The sequence below is a fragment of the Salvelinus sp. IW2-2015 genome, linkage group LG22 (genome assembly GCF_002910315.2).
Source record: "Salvelinus sp. IW2-2015 linkage group LG22, ASM291031v2, whole genome shotgun sequence".
In the NCBI taxonomy this organism is placed as follows: Eukaryota; Metazoa; Chordata; class Actinopteri; order Salmoniformes; family Salmonidae; genus Salvelinus; species Salvelinus sp. IW2-2015.
In genome coordinates, this window is record NC_036862.1 from 12,646,145 (window position 1) to 12,663,104 (window position 16,960).

General features: G+C 45.8%; 1 protein-coding gene across 1 annotated transcript in view; it reads left to right on the forward strand.

Annotated features, from left to right (window-relative positions):
• Positions 1 to 4,374: 4,374 nt before the first annotated feature.
• The window catches only part of LOC111949584 (proprotein convertase subtilisin/kexin type 7-like), a 26,759-nt gene continuing 14,173 nt past the window's right edge, over positions 4,375 to 16,960 (forward strand). Inside the window, exons 1-9 of the mRNA XM_023966872.2 lie at positions 4,375 to 4,900; positions 6,203 to 6,676; positions 6,948 to 7,082; positions 7,474 to 7,639; positions 9,963 to 10,053; positions 10,286 to 10,340; positions 11,918 to 12,056; positions 12,141 to 12,241; positions 16,751 to 16,918. Coding sequence (XP_023822640.1) covers positions 6,263 to 6,676; positions 6,948 to 7,082; positions 7,474 to 7,639; positions 9,963 to 10,053; positions 10,286 to 10,340; positions 11,918 to 12,056; positions 12,141 to 12,241; positions 16,751 to 16,918 — 1,269 coding nt within the window. The 5' untranslated portion in view covers positions 4,375 to 4,900; positions 6,203 to 6,262. The remainder of the gene's footprint in view (positions 4,901 to 6,202; positions 6,677 to 6,947; positions 7,083 to 7,473; positions 7,640 to 9,962; positions 10,054 to 10,285; positions 10,341 to 11,917; positions 12,057 to 12,140; positions 12,242 to 16,750; positions 16,919 to 16,960) is intronic.

The window sequence follows — 16,960 nt, forward strand, 5'->3', positions numbered from 1 at the left end:
GCTATCTTCTGTATACCAACCCTACATTGTTACAACACAACTGATTGGCTCAAACACATTAAGGAAATAAATTCCACAAACTTTTAACAAGGCACACCTGTTAATTGAAATGCATTCCAGGTGACTACCGGAGCGTGCCAAGAGTGTACAAAGCTGTCAAGGCAAAMGGTGGCTACTTTAAGAGTCTCAAATATAAAATATACTTTGATTTAACACTTTTTTTGTTACTACATAATTCCATGTGTTATTTCATAGTTTTGATGTCTTCACTATTATAGAATGTAGAAAATACAAAAAATTATCTTGAATCAAAACTCTTGAATCAGGTGTGTCCAAACTTGACTGGTACTGTGTGTTTATCGATCACATATACACGAGGTGATCTAGAATTTAAGGATGGACCTGATTGAATATATTTGATTTTACATCAACAGCACCAGCTAAGCAACGCTAATCATAAGTGCTAATTGGGTGAACTTTTCAAGAGTGTAAAATTAGCACTCAAATATCAGATGCAGTGAAATTTATGGTGAAGCCATGTTACTTGGTGTACATTAAAAAGCTTAGATTATGTAATTAATACAGTTAATATCAGATATGACACTTTTATATGGCTCTTGAGTAAGTTGGTACCTCACTGCTAGTGAATGTACCAATTCACACAGAAAGAGACGCACGGACACACACAATCATTCTCCCACACATACAGAGGTCTTCAAAACCTCCAAACAGCTTGATCTCAGCCAACCCCTTAACAGCTCACATACAAAAACTCACCGGCACAGACCCGGACAGTAACACACATTCATGTGCCCCAGTCAACTGCACTATCCCCATGGTGTGCTTGAATATAAATCGTTTTGTGATGATTTTATGTAAATTAACACAATTGTAAAATTTCTCAATTACAGACAGATTCTTCTTTCATAGACCTGCTGTAAATAAATAGACYCACCTGACACAGCACTGACCACCAATAAATAAAGTAACAAATATAATTGAATCTGTGTCATGACATGAATTCCCCTTCCCTGATGAGTGGGATACAGACATCTGGACCTATAATGTCACTATCAGCTTCTTGCAGGCAGGCGGCATGGGAGGTTCCTGGTAGAAAGCCAGACACGATCCCCAGGGTGGTACACAGGAGTCTCACTGCAGTGGCAGTCTGCCTGCTCCTTTTGAAGCGCTGGATTCTCACGTGAGAGTCGCTCCACACTTCTGCGAGCCTGAACCACTCATCAACCGCAGGAGCGTCAGTCTGGCKCGGGYTCCACGGAGCCAGGGTSAGCTGAAAACCCAGAACACACACTGGGAAATACCTGGATGTCCYACGACAGCTGTGTGCGCCCAGGTCAGCAGCRGATCCCTTATCCCTGTGGGAACATAGATGAGCTCGGGAGGACAGTTAGTGGGTGCGGGCTCCCTCTCCAGAGCCTGGCAAATGTCCATATCTACYTCCCAGACCACAGYGGCTACGACTCGGGAGAATGGGATTATAGGTTGGTGAGGATGACGAATGTTTCCTTGGCGCCCTCCAGCCAGTGTCTCCACTCCTCTAATGCCAACTTCACCGCCAGGAGCTCTCGATCACCAACATCCTAATTCCTCTCTGCAGGGGACAGTTTCTTAGAGTAATATGCACACGGATACAATTTATGTGGATTACCCTGTCGTTGAGAGAACTGCCCCCACGCTCACATCTGAAGCGTCCACCTRCACCACTAAGGAGATAGTGGGATCTGGYTGTTTGAGKAATGGGGCGGATGTGAAATGTCCCTTGAGTAGATGGAAGGCCCCGTAGGCTGCTGGACTCCACACCAACCTACGGGGACCACCCTTGAGGTGAGGGGCGGCGACGGAGCTGAAGTTCCTGATGAAACAGCGGTAGAACTTGGCAAACCCCAAAAACCGTTGTAACCCCTTTATGGTGGTTGGGACTGGCCGTGATCTGACCACATCTACCTTCATGTCGTCCATCCTCAATCCCTGCAGGCTGATTTGGTAGCCTAAGAAGGAGACCACCTTCTGATGAAATTGGCACTTCTCAGTCTTGACYAACAGGTGGTTAGCCAGGAGGCGTTCCAGGACTGCTCGGACGTGAGTGYTGTGATCCTCCAGGGTAGCCGAGTAGACCAGGATGTCATCGATATACACGACTACCTGGCGTCCGAGCAGGTCCCCGAACACCTTGTTAACAAATGCCTAGAACACTGACGGAGCATTGCTAAACCAAATGGCAACACCAAGTACTCGTAGTGACCAGACATCGTGCTGAACGCAGTCTTCCATTCGTCCTTCTCCTGGATGCAGATGAGATTGTATGCACTCCGCAGGACCAGTTTGGTAAAGAACCGGGCCCCGAGGAGGTCCATAGGTCCAACCGGGCCCCGAGGAGCTGTTCTATAGCTGCCGGCACCAACGGGAGAGGGTAATGGTACTTTGTGGTGATTTCATTGAGTCCTCTAATCCTGCTTGGCCACGAATAAGAAACTWGCAGACGCAGGAGAAGTGGACAGGAGAAGGAGAAGCCACCGACAGAGGGTAGATGCGTCTGCGCGGAGGCACAGCCCCTGCCAGCAGGTCAATGGCACAGTCCAAGGGYCGATGAGGAGGAAGACAAGTGGCGCGGGTCTTGGAGAATACCTCCCGCAAGTCCTGGTAAACCTCCGGGGATGTTGGGCTGAAGGGCAACCATAGGACCCTCAACCGACGTGGAACCACAGGGGATGGGGAAGCGAAGCATGTCCTCCGGCATTCAGGTGACCAGTCTGTGATTCTCATCCTCGACCATGAGATGGTGGGGATATGGCGTTGAAGCCAAGCCAGGCCAAGGATGATCTTGTGAACTGGTGATGTTCTCCTGATGAATGGACTCCACGGTGAGGGTGAGTGTTTGGGTGATGGTTCAGGATCCTAATGGCCGACTATTGAGGGCTTGAACTAGGAAAGGATCGTGGGTATGAGATGTTAAGAGAGGCGACAAGGGTCTGGTCAATAAAGTTCCCCGCGGCACTGGAATCCACTAARGCTGTAGACACAGTACATGAGGGACAGTCAACTAGTGTGATGATGCCAAAAAGAGCATAGCAGAAAGTGATGAAGATGGAATACTCACTCCTGCCCCAGGAGGTGGAAGATCACGTGACTGTCCCTCTGCTCTTGTGGATCCCGAATTGGGAAGTGCCGGACAATGCTGGAGCTGGTGCCCTCCTTGACCACAATACAGACAGAGCCCCAGCTGTGTTGCTCCACCGCTGGGAGGTGTGTGACCCCTTACCTCCACGGGTTCAGGCTCTGATCGAGTGTTCACTGAGGGAGGGAGAGAAGCGATGAGAGTACTGAAGCTCCTGAATTAGATTGTCCAGACAGCCGGCCATCGCAATGAGTGCGTCCAAGGAGAGGTTGTTGTCTCGACAGGCCAGTTCCATCTGGACCTCCTCGCGCAGACCTCTTCTGAATAGCGTACGAAGCGCCGGCTTATTCCAGCCTCTGGATGCGGCTACTGTCCAGAAGGTGAGCGTGTACTCAGCAGCCGTCTGGTCCCCCAGCCGTAATTGAAGTAAGTGCTCAGCCCCCTCTCTGCCCTCCCCCCCGGAGGTGTGGATGATCGAAGATGCACTTGAACAGAGCCATGAACCCCTCATTTGAATCTAGCTCCTCTCCCCCACAGTTGTGTCCCATTCCAACACCCACCTAGTCAGCAGAGAAATAACTGTGGCAACCTTAGACCTCTCGGTGSTGGTGCTCCCATCTGGAGTGTAAATTAGAGGGAGCACTGAAGGAGGAAGCCACGACTTTTAGATGGGGTACTGTCATATTTATCCAGGAGGGACAAATGGGCATTGCTGACCTGAGAGGGTTGCTGAATGGGCTCGCTCAACTGGTTGTAGAGTATCCTCCGCTAGTTGACGACAACGCCTTCCGGGCATGTTCGAGACGTTGCACACTGTGAAGAGCCTCTTCCATAGCCGTCCCCAGTTGTGCCAGCTGGTCATGGCGTTGACGTAGAAAGTATCCCTGCTTGTCCACCGTCTGGGAGATATTCTTATTTTCCTGCTGCTTCCATTGTTGGAGTCAGTATTCTSTAACGTATYCGCTGGGAGTCGAAGCAAGTGCAGGTGGTGAGTTTAATAATAKATGGAACATTAAACAATATCACAAGTCGCATATAGACATAAACAATACTGACTGGAGAAAGACCCTAAGGTAGTGCCAGATATAAGGGAGGTAATAAGTGAGGTGATGGAGTCCAGGTGTGCCTGATGATGACGTGCAGGTGCGTGTAATGATTGATGCCAGGTGTGCATAATGAGCCCAAGACCGGTGGTTAGTATACCTGCGACGTCGAACGCCGGAGGGGAAGAGCGGGAGTAGACGTGACAGTTACATTTTATGTAGGTTGGAAATACTCAAGGTCTCTAAGTGAAAGACCAAATACTGCAGTATCATGATTAGAATAACTTAAGTTATATTTTTCAAGAATACATGGGAATATATAATTAATTTAAAAGTAAAAAAYTTMATGTAGCAACTAAAAAAATTGATGTAGCAACATTCCTAGAAGTTATGATTATCTAGCTGTGAGCGATCTGTAAAAGGTTATTATATTTCACCTTACTTTTTACCTGGGTCCCAGTATGTTTAGCTAACATTCCACTGCTTGTACTCSGTGTCATGTGCCAAAGATGTTTAGCATGACGAGGAACGCAATAACGGCTAAACATACTGGTACACATAATAAGACTAGATCTCCCCCAAGTGGAGAAACAAATTATAGACGGCCAAGTTGTTGCGGAAGTGACAACATTTCGGAAAACGACAGATGACAGCGAAATAGCTATTGTAAATGAAATTGTTGTCCACAAATAAACTGTACAATAAAGACGTCGACGAAAAGGTAAAATACATAAATCAGTATGAAATTTAGCCATGTTATTATAGTACTATACTTGCTTGCGTGTTGTGGGCTAGCTCTGACTACAACATCCGCATGTCAATTGAGCCATACTGTCAGTTTATAGCTCGCTAACTAACGTTAGTAATTATCAGATTCACTAACTACTTCTCTGGCTATTTACATAGCTAACTAGCTGTTGAATAAAAACAATACAGTAAGCTGTGTTTCAGTCGCTGTCGTGTTATGAAACGAGCTTCCAAKCTGCTTTACTGTAGCTAGGACTGTAACGTTAGCAAACTACAGTACTATAGCTAGCTAGCCAGCCTACGTATACTGTACAGGTGGCTACACTCTTGAAACAAGCAATATTGGGGTTTTACATCGGTGTATGATATCTAGCCATCTTACTAGCTGCTATGTCAAGTTGATTACATGTATTTTGGAATTGGGATATAAGAGGTTGAGTAAGCTAGTTAGTTTGGTAGAAGTAGGCCAAACACATAAATGACATAGTTAARGTTAGCTAACAAACATGTTTTTCTTAATTTGTGATTATCTGTCAACATTGATATCCATACTCAATTAATTTACTGCTGAGTAACTGGTTTAACTGGTCAAACGACCCAGAAATGACAACCCAAGTCTTTCCCTTTGTTGATGTAGCCTAGCTTATTCTGCTTTGTAGCTAAATTCACACATCTTAATTTACAAGCTTGACAGATTGTGTACAAGTGGGTTGAAATGGCCTCTGTCCACACCCAGTAAAAAACACAATGTGTGTGAATTGGTGACACAAGTCTGTGTGTGCTGTAACATGAATAACACGCATGGTTGCCTTAGTCGGGTTATAGTCCTATTATTTCCTAACAGAGAAAAYGGGCATGTCAATACTCGGCAAAATATGCGTTGTTGGCTTAGGCATTTTGTAGAARTTGAGTTGATTCATATGCTACATGGCGTTGTCCTTGTATTCTGTGGTTAGARTAGCCTATAAWTAGCAGGATCATAGTGTCACATGGATATGGTACAACATGTACCTGKCGCCTCTCCAGTGTTAGTGTCATTAACAGCACAATGTTATATAGGGATGGTGCAGTGATTGGCTGGAGGTCTGATATGAACAGTGTGCCAATGAAGGGTGTGTACCAATGTGTTACTTTGAGGGCTGTTGAATATGAGAACTGGGCTGTTGTTGTGAAATATTGCTACTGCCTTTTGAATACCACACTGTAGTGGAGCCATCTCTCTTCTGTGTGTTCAGCTACCTTCTCTACTCTTCCTCACCACACTGTGTCTCCTCAGGCTGCAGGTCCTAATGTGGAGGCAGAGCAGAACTTGCGTTGAGCACCTGCCTGTGTTGCCATGGGTTCACCCCCCTTGTTCCTGCTCCTCCTGGGCCTGACCCCTATGCTCTGTCTGACTGTTCATAACCTCCACACGTCCGCCCCTCCCGCGGCTCCTCCACCCTCCTGTGGGCCGGGCCAGTCCTGGGCCGTCCGGTTGCACACAGACTCAGAGCTGCTGGAGGCTGACGGCTCCACCCTGCACGAGCTGGCCAGCATGGTGGCTGAGCAGGCTGGCCTGGAGAACAGGGGCCAGATAGGGCAGCTGGAGGGCCACTACCTGCTCTGTGCCGGCCCCGAGGAGGAGGGCAGACCGGGGGACGTGCTGGCAGCCCACCCTCATGTGCTCTGGCACTCCCAAGAGCAGGTCCTAAGCCGCTCCAAGAGGGCAATGGCCTTCAACGACCCCAGATACCCCTTACAGTGGCACCTGGTGAGAATTGGGCCTAATTTGTCTTTTATTATCTCTTCAGAACTGTTTAATAGCTAAGCAACATTTAGATCTACTTACTGCACACTTATAGCCTATAGACGATTCAGATCTGTAAGAATGCACAGTACTTTTTGAACTGAGTCGGCTATATGCCACGTTTATTTTCATTCCTAATTTGTAAACATTGTCTTGGACTCGAACCTTTGTCACTTCCCCGCTCTTCTCCTCCTCCATCCACGCTTTCTTCCTCCTCCTCTCCACCCACCCGCAGCATAACGATGTCAGGGAGGGCATGGACATCAATGTGACTGGTGTATGGGAGCGCAACATCACAGGGACAGGGGTGACAGTGGTGGTCGTGGATGATGGGGTTCAGCACACCCTCCAGGATATTCAGCCAAACTATGTGAGTTTCATGCTGGCTACGTCTAGGTCTATTTCCTTTTTAGCTTTTTGCTGTTAAAAAGCATTAGATGACACACACCAAAATATTTTGTAGAGGTTCTGACTAACGGAGAGTAAACTATAAAAAGAAAGTAAGTAGCACACTCTAATTATGCTCCCAAATATTTCATGGGTATCGCAACCAACGTTCCCGCACGCATTGCCTTCTTCAGTGTTAGGGTTCAGTGCCCTGAAAAAAGCACTGTGCCGAAACGTTGGTTGCAATACGCATAAAATATTTGGGAGTATAACTAGTGACTTTCTTTCTATCATGTCATCATCTAGTATGTTTTTTTRCCAAATTCACATTCTCACAAATACGAATGTGGTCGTGCTTCATTCTGTCCCTTTAGAGTCCAGAGGGCAGTTATGACTTGAACTCCAACGACCCGGACCCCATGCCCCACCCGGACGCCCTCAGTGACAACCACCACGGCACGCGCTGCGCCGGGGAGATCGCCGCCGTTTCCAACAACAGCTTCTGTGCTGTGGGCGTGGCCTATGGCAGTAAAGTGGCAGGTACGTTGTGTGTTTGGAAAGCTTGGTTATGGTGACTGGCAGAAGTTTTTCCAGGGTTGTGTTCATTAGTGCACACCGTAGCAAATAGTTTTGCACGGAAAATTAACATTTGTGRTGCTTATTGGACAAGATCATGTAATCCCTCCCTGTTTGTCTGTTTTCTTTAGTTTTGTGCCTAGAGGGGAATTCAGACCCAAGTTACGTGCACATAAATGGAACTTTATTCACTTTTTATGCACTTTTCTCTAAACGAGTATTCTGATCTTGAACTTGAGCATCAGGAAACGCATGTGACAGSCAGCTAAACGTTTGGGGTGGATATCATAGAAATTGAGGTGGCAGAGGTGTACGTCGTATTCTGACCTTGACTTAATTCCCTCATAACTCCACCACCTTAACGCGCAAGGAAGCCATGAATAAGGTCGAGCACCTGTCGGTTCAAAGTGGAAAAACATCTACTATTTCCGATAGATATAACACCCTTCTCCATGTATGGTAATGTAGAAGTTGATAKATTTTACATGCCCTGTCAACTGTGGGACCTTATATAGACAGGTGTGTGCCTTTCCAAATCATGTCCAATCAATTGAATTTACCAGAGGTGGACTCCAGTCAAGTTGTAGAAACATCTCAAGGATGATCAATGGAAACAGAATGCACGTGAGCTCAATTTCGAGTCTCATAGCAAAGGGTCTGAATACCTATGTAAATAAGGTATTTCTGTTTTTTATTTTTAATAAATTTGCAACAATTTCTAAAACCCTGTTTTCGCTTTGTCATTATAGGGTATTGTGTGTAGTAGATGAGGATTTTTTTTATTTTATTTCATTCATTTTAGAATAAGGCTGTAACGTAACAAAATGTGGTAAAAGTCAAGGGGTCTGAATACTTTCCGAAGGCACTGTATACACTGAAGTAGGCTATAAATAGCTGTGCCATTATTCAGAATTTTATTGTATGTCCTCAAAATTTGCAGGAATTAAATGGAGACCGGAGCTATAGGATTCTGTATCACCAAACCTACTGAGTTGATGTACTGTATGCGCTCTAGAATGTTTTAATTATAAGCACAGGTTTTTCTTTTATTTGTATCAAGCTAAAATATTAGCCACTATCGGTAGCCACCGTCAGTAATTCCCACATACATTTTATAGCAGTCACTTTAGTGTCAGTCTTCTTCAATTTGTAGTCTACATTTTGCATCATTCCGTTCCGTTTACCTTTCTTTCCTCTGTCACGTCCGTGTATTTGTTTCTGAGGATTGCGAGAAAGTGTGGAACATATTAGGCTAACGTTGTGCAATAATTTGGGACATGTTAGCCTATTTCAGGGTTTCCCAAACTCGGTCTTCTGGACAAGGGGTGTACGTTTTGGTTTTTGCCTAGCACTACACAGCTGATTAAAATGATCAAAGCTTGCTCATTCGTTCATTATTTGAATCAGCTGTGTAGTGCTAGGTCAAAAACCAAAAGGTACACCCCTTGGGGTCCTGAGCACCGAGCTTGGGAAACCCTGGCCTATTTGAATCGTTATGGAACTCATACCACAGCCTGGTGCACAGTTCACGACGACTGGATCGTTATCATACAGTTCCATGATTAGTAGGGTAGATTTATAGGACTATTGTTCAACCCCTATTGTGCACTTTTCTCACCTTCCAATATTTTATGGCTTGCACAATTCAACTTTGAGGATGAATCAAACCACTGTATTTTTCATTCATCAATATATTTTGTGCGTAAAGGCTCCAGACCATGATTTATAAATACTTTCCTAACCCTAAATTATCTACAAGATTAGAGTATTTTAAAATCAACCATTTGTTGTGGAAACGGAGACAAATATGCATATATTTAATGTCTTTCTTTTATCTATCCCTAGTATTCTGAACCCATTCTCTCTATATATTATATTTTCAGTCAAGAATTCAAATTTAAGGTACACCGAATGTAAACGGATGGCTTTAGATAAATGTACTGAAAACCCCATTGACTGAGAACTCCATGAGGAAATCTGTTGGCCAGCAAGTGGGAGGGTTTTCAGCAGTTTAATTAAATATATTCAGTGCGCATAATATGCCTCTCCCAAAGAGCTCGTTTCGCACCTGCATAAGGTAAGTCTGAATACCACATACTGAGATGTGCTGAAATCAAAATGTGTAGGAAAGGCATACATTTCCTAAGTCTGAATCAGGCCCCTAGTGAATAAAACCTTGGTCTGGTCTGGTGCTGAGAAAAATCTCATGGCCCTAGTTATGTAGATGGTGCTATGAGATTCTTTATGTTTTGAAGTCCTTTCTTCACGTCATGTTTTGTCTGTTCAGGTATCAGAGTCCTGGATGGTCCGCTCACAGACAGTATGGAGGCGGTGGCTTTCAACAAGCACTACCAGATCAACGACATCTACAGCTGCAGGTACAACAGCGAGCAGCTCAGCCTCACAGGACTCTGAACATGCTTGGTTTGCTTATAATCTCGGCGTAAAGCAAACTACTAAGCATAATATACAGCCAACCACCGCTCTAAGCATAGTTATAAAGATATTCCCTTCTCGCTCTAGATTCCCTCCCCCTGCTGCTCTTCAGTGGCTGTAGGAAAAATGTGTCTGACTTGACTGTTCTCTCCTCTTCCCTTTCCTCCTCCTCAGTTGGGGTCCTGATGATGATGGKCGCACTGTTGATGGACCACACCCCTTGGGCAAGGTTGGTTTGGATACAACATACGTTACTACACACAACCCATTTCTAACACATATTGCCAGTCCTGGTCTCTTTATAGAAATGCATTATGAGAATGCATTTTTGCACCACTCTTCTGTACCAGCAGAGGGCAGTATACTGTTGCACTCTACAGGGCACAGTTTGTGAGTGTCTTATGAGACCAAAAAAAGAGAGAGAGAATGTCTCTCACACATACACACACACACATTCTGAATCGAGACAGAGTGTCTGGCTTTTTCTGGTCATGTTCGTTGCCTAGGTGTTCCTCYCTCTCTGAATGGCTTTGGCAGGCACTGTGGAAATGAATCAGAACTACCAAATCCCCTCAGCCAGTCCTCATGGTCTAATAGAAATTCATGCTAGCTGSGGCTTCCAGCTTTTCACAAACCTAAGAATGGAGGTATACACACATAGTGATCATATAGTTATAGGATTATAGTGACATACACTGAGCATACCAAATATTAGAAACACCTTCCTATTATTGAGTTGCACCCCCTTTTGCCATCAGAACAGCCTCGTTGGGGCATGGACTCTATAAGGTGTCGAAAGCATTCCACAGYGACGCTGGCCCATGTTGACTCCAATGCTTCCCACAGTTGTCAAGTTGGCTGGATGTCCTTTTGTTGGTGGAAAGAGGGGTACTCTTTCTCCCCAATTTTGTGATATCCAATTGGTAGTTTGTCTTGTCCCATTGCTGCAATTCTCGTACGGATAGGCGAAGGTCGAGAGCCACGCGTCCCCCGAAACACGTTCCTGCCAAGCCGCACTGCTTCTTGACACACTGCTCACCTAACCTGGAATCCAGCCGCACCAATTTGTCAGAGGAAACACCGTCTAACTGGCGACCGTGTCAACGTGCATGCGCCCGGCCCGCTACAGGAGTCGCTAGAGCCCGATGGGACAAGGACATCCCGGCCGGCCAAACCCTCCTCCAACCCAGACGACGCTGGGCCAATTGTGCGCCACCTSATGGGTCTCCCGGTCGCGGCCGGCTGTGACACAGCCCGGGATCAAACCCGGATCTGTAGTGACACCTCTAGCACTGCGATGCAGTGCCTTAGACCGCTGCGCCACTCAGGAGGCCCGGTGGACCATTTTTGATACACACAGGAAACTGTTGAGCGTGAAAAGCCCCAGCAGCGTTGCAAATCTTGACATAAACTAGTGCGCCTGGCACCTACTACCGTACCCCGTTCAAAAGCACATAAATCTTTTGTCTTACCCATTCACGCCCTGAATGGCACCCATGCACGATCAATAACTCAAGGCTTAAAAGGTCTCCTCCCCTTTATCTACACTGATTTGAAGTGGATTTAACAAGTGACAGCAGTAAGGGATCATAACTTTCACCTGGTTAGTCTATATAATGGAAAGAGCATGTGTTTTGTATACTCAATATTGAATATTCAGGTATGACTAGGCCTGAGAATGCTGCTCACCAATGAGGACCATTGTTAACCATTTAAAAATGTTACTATATACTCTGGTTGGCTGTATAAGTCTACAAGAAGTTACTAGGTGTGACTGAAGCGAATGTTTCCTTGTTTTGCATGTAGGCGGCGCTGCAGCACGGAGTGATTGCTGGCAGAAGGGGCTTCGGCAGTATCTTTGTCGTCGCCAGTGGCAACGGAGGCCAGTACGAGGACAACTGCAACTACGATGGCTATGCGAACTCAATCTACACTGTTACCATTGGTAAGTGAATAGGAGCAATGTTGTCTGTCTCTGTGTGTGTGTGTGGTGGTGAGTGTTTTCTAATTGTGTGTGTGTCTCTTGTAGGAGCAGTAAATGAGGAAGGGAAGATGCCCTTCTATGCTGAGGAGTGTGCCTCCATGTTGGCTGTCACATTCAGCAGTGGAGGCAGAACGCTACGCAGTATTGTGAGTCTGTARTAGTAACAAACACACACACCATTTAGGGCGTTATCACACAGTTCTGAGTTATAGTTCGAATCAGAGTTCGATTATATGTTGTATTTTTTTCATTTGGTCCGTTTGGTTTCACGTCGCCAAATGTCAAGAAGCATAACTTGTGTGTCCCAAACTTCATCACTAACTTAATTTCGTCACTAACTATATTCCATAGCCTATATCCCCGGGTATAGCCCCCTCCCCTCTCCCCTAATCCGCATTAGATGCAATCAATCGCTGCTACTCACAGAATGTTTCAGCGATACCAAGTTAAAGTACTTTGTGCAATTCATCAAATGCTCTGTCAAACAGCCAYTAATACTGCGCACCTCTGGTTCTTTTCCTGTGTTTGGTCCGGACTGCATTCTCTCCTGCGGGGAACTGCACCATGGTACCGATGGAATCCCCCTTACAAAGATTTGTTGTTCCTTGCCCCTTAAGACATCGATTGATGTGAAAGTTAGACAGTGGCATATTGACAGATGATACTGTGCCAATCAGACATCTTTGAATGAAGCAGAGAGGACACTGATGGCTAGTGAGTTAAAGGAAAACCGCCCAAAAACGATCTTTTGGGTGCTTAGTCCATTGTTGATATAGTCCCAGAARGTTTTGCATGTCAGCAATTAAGTTTTCAAGATACATAACTTTCAAAGTACAGTCAGTATGCTGCATTTTGCATCATGTGATGCTGCGTTTTGAGCGAGGGCAAAGGAGAGGGTTTTAGGAAGCTAGAGAGGAGATCTGTAAGGAAAAACTCTGTTTGCTGCTGTTTGTTGCCATCTCCTGGGTAACATGGTTTGGCCGGGTGATGTAAGCCCCGGGTTAAAACCATCAGACTCTCAACTGGCATCCGTGACTTCCTGAAAAGCCAAATCCACCACTTAACACCAGGCCAAGTGGTTTTAGGGCTAGGCTCTAGCTCTTCTACCCTGTCGCACGAGTGCTCTGCACATACTGTGTGTATCCCACACGGCACCCTATTCCCTATATAGTACACTTCTTTTGACCAGTAGTGCGCTATATACGCAACAGGGTGACATTTGGGATACAYCCACTGTATCCACCCACCATCCCAACTGCCTCTAGCTGCCATGTGCTATGCTGCAGTGCCACCACTGCTATGCACCATTCCCTCATCACATTCACAACACATGGGTCCCATTTGATGTTGAGCAGTGCTGCATTCTGTGAGCTCTCTCCTCTGCTCTGTGCTTTCATGGCTTTGCTTTAAATTAGAGAAGGCATTCTAGTTGACATACAGTGGGGCAAAAAAGTATTTAGTCAGCCACCAATTGTGCAAGTTCTCCCACTTAAAAAGATGAGAGAGGCCTGTAATTTTCATCATAGGTACACTTAAACTATGACAGACAAAATGAGAAAAGAAATCCAGAAAATCACATTGTAGGATTTTTAATGAATTTATTTGCAAATTATGGTGGAAAATAAGTATTTGGTCACCTACAAACAAGCAAGATTTCTGGCTCTCACAGACCTGTAACTTCTTTCTTTAAGAGGCTCCTCTGTCCTCCACTCGTTACCTGTATTAATGCACCTGTTTGAACTTGTTATCAGTATAAAAGACACCTGTCCACAACCTCAAACAGTCACACTCCGAACTCCACTATGGCCAAGACCAAAGAGCTGTCAAAGGACACCAGAAACAAATTGTAGACCTGCACCAGGCTGGGAAGACTGAATCTGCAATAGGTAAGCAGCTTGGTTTGAAGAAATCAACTGTGGGAGCAATTATTAGGAAATGGAAGACATACAAGACCACTGATAATCTCCCTCGATCTGGGGCTCCACGCAAGATCTCACCCCGTGGGGTCAAAATGATCACAAAGACGGTGAGCAAAAATCCCAGAACCACACGGGGACCTAGTGAATGACCTGCAGAGAGCTGGGACCAAAGTAACAAAGCCTACCATTCAGTAACACACTACGCCGCCAGGGACTCAAATCTGCAGTGCCAGACGTGTCCCCCTGCTTAAGCCAGTACATTTCCAGGCCCGTCTGAAGTTTGCTAGAGAGCATTTGGATGATCCAGAAGAAGATTGGAGAATGTCATATGGTCAGATGAAACCAAATAGAACTTTTTGGTAAAAACTCAACTCGTCGTGTTTGGAGGACAAAGAATGTGAGTTGCATCCAAAGAACACCATACCTACTGTGAAGCATGGGGGTGGAAACATCATGCTTTGGGGCTGTTTTTTCTGCAAAGGACCAGGACGACTGATCCGTGTAAAGGAAAGAATGAATGGGGCCATGATGTGAGATTTTGAGTGAAAACCTCCTTCATCAGCAAAGGGCATTGAAGATGAAATGTGGCTGGGTCTTTCAGCATGACAATGATCCCCAAACACACCGCGCCGGGCAACGAAGGAGTGGCTTCGTAAGAAGCATTTCAAGGTCCTGGAGTGGCCTAGCCAGTCTCTAGATCTCAACCCATCAGAAATTTTGGGCAGTTGAAAAGTCCGTGTTGCCCAGCAACAGCCCCACAACATCACTGCTCTAGAGGAGATCTGCATAGAGGAATGGGCCAAAATAGCAGCAACAGTGTGTGAAAACCTTGTGAAGACTTACAGAAAACGTTTGACCTCTGTCATTGCCAACAAAGGGTATATAACAAAGTATTGAGAAACTTTTGTTATTGACCAAATATATATTTTCCACCATAATTTGCAAATAAATTCATAAAAAATCCTACAATGTGATTTTCTGGATTTTTTTTCTTCTCATTTTGTCTGTCATAGTTGAAGTGTACCTAMGATGAAAATTACAGGCCTCTCATCTTTTTAAGTGGGAGAACRTGCACAATTGGTGGCTGACTAAATACTTTTTTGCCCCACTGTATGTCTGTGGATTCTTCCTCCGTCCCTTTCCCTCTACAGCAGAGAGGCCGCATGTCGTGTTCCTGTCAGACTCTCTCCCCTRGCTGTCCGACCAGGCCTGTCGTCACCTATGATCAAACACCCCTAGCTGTATGTCTGTGTCACCAACGCTCCAGAGAGGTCCCTTACTCCTCGGGAAGACYGGCTGTTTAGACGGCACTGTTTGGATCTGTACTGCAATTCTGCGTCCCAAATGGCTCCCGATTTCTTTCCTTTTTTATAGTGCATTATATATTTTATATTATTTTGACAGGGAGTCGATGCTGAGACCAAGGTCTCTTTTTCCAGGTGAGGCCTGTATAGCACCACCATGCACAATACAATAAACACATTAAACTACACATTCATATACACATTATCGTACACGAAAAGCCAAACACAATCATAAGAAACCGACACAATCTTCAGTGAAAAGGTCCCCTTTGGCAGGAAGGCTCCTGCCATGGTGCTGCCATGGTGCTAGACTGGACGCCGTGCCTGGACTGGGCACCGGCGCAGAGGAAGGCTCCTGCCATGGTGCTGCCATGGTGCTAGACTGGACGCCGTGCCTGGACTGGGCACCGGCGCAGAGGAAGGTTCCTGCCCTGGAGCGGGACTGGACACCGTACGTCCAACCCAGCTCCTAGGCCGGAACCTTCCTCTGCGCCGGCCTCTTCAGTGAAAAGGTCCCGCTCGTACGTCTGTAGGTTAACAATGAGACAAGGTATGGCGGAAGTTTATGCAACAGGGCTTTATAGACGAAAAGAGAGCAATGCATCGATCTTCAAASAGGGCCAGGCTACTTTCTGATGCAAAATGAAATGATGTGTACTGAACCTATTGCCCATAATAAAGCGCATAGCTCTATGATAAACTGCATCCAATGGCTTCAATACAGTGGCAGCTGCATTCATATAAACGTGTATACAGGTCATTTGAATGCTGCGCACCTCAGTACATACCATTGTCAGGCATATTATGCTCATAAGCTAGTACATATGCAACAATACACCCTATACTCTAACCCAAAAGTACACACATCACAGAGCTCGTACGTTCTTCTCTCTTTGTTTACGTCAAATATTGAGCCCATGACTATCCAGGGTATTTCCCACTGAAGTCCAATAGGGAATAGGCTCTCGTTTGGGACGCAACCATAGTAGTTACTCTCCATTGGAAGGGCTGTGGGATCTATGCTAGTATGCAGGTCTGAAATGCTTGAGCATGTCAGTGATCATTCAGTAAGGCTGAAACAGTGTCTATAGAGCCGGTAGAAATACATGTGAAGGGAGAAAATGGCATCTTTATCTGTTACCCCCCCCCCCCCTGCAGAGATCATGTTTATCAGTGACTCCCATCAGCCTTTTTCTCCCTGCTGTCTCCCTGTCCCTGTATTCCTATCAATCTCTCTCCCTCCTTCACCACTTCCTGTCTGTCTGTTTTAGCACTTCTCTACTTTTCCTCCACCTTAAGACCCTCCAACTCTCTCCATGTTTTATTTTCCTCCCTAGTCGTCACATAGCTCCTTACCACTGGCTGTTTGTAATAGTGTGAGAGTGTTTTGTCTGCATACATGTTTATGACTATTCTGTCTCTGTGTGTGTAGGTGACGTCAGACTGGTCACTGCAGCAGGGCACGGGCTGTACTGACGGGCACACGGGCACCTCGGCGGCGGCACCCCTGGCGGCTGGKATGGTGGCTCTGATGCTGCAGGTCCGGCCCTGTCTCACCTGGAGAGACGTGCAGCARGTCATCACCTACACAGCCACACAGGTACAATCTACATGACAACAGAGTGACATCACCACCTACACA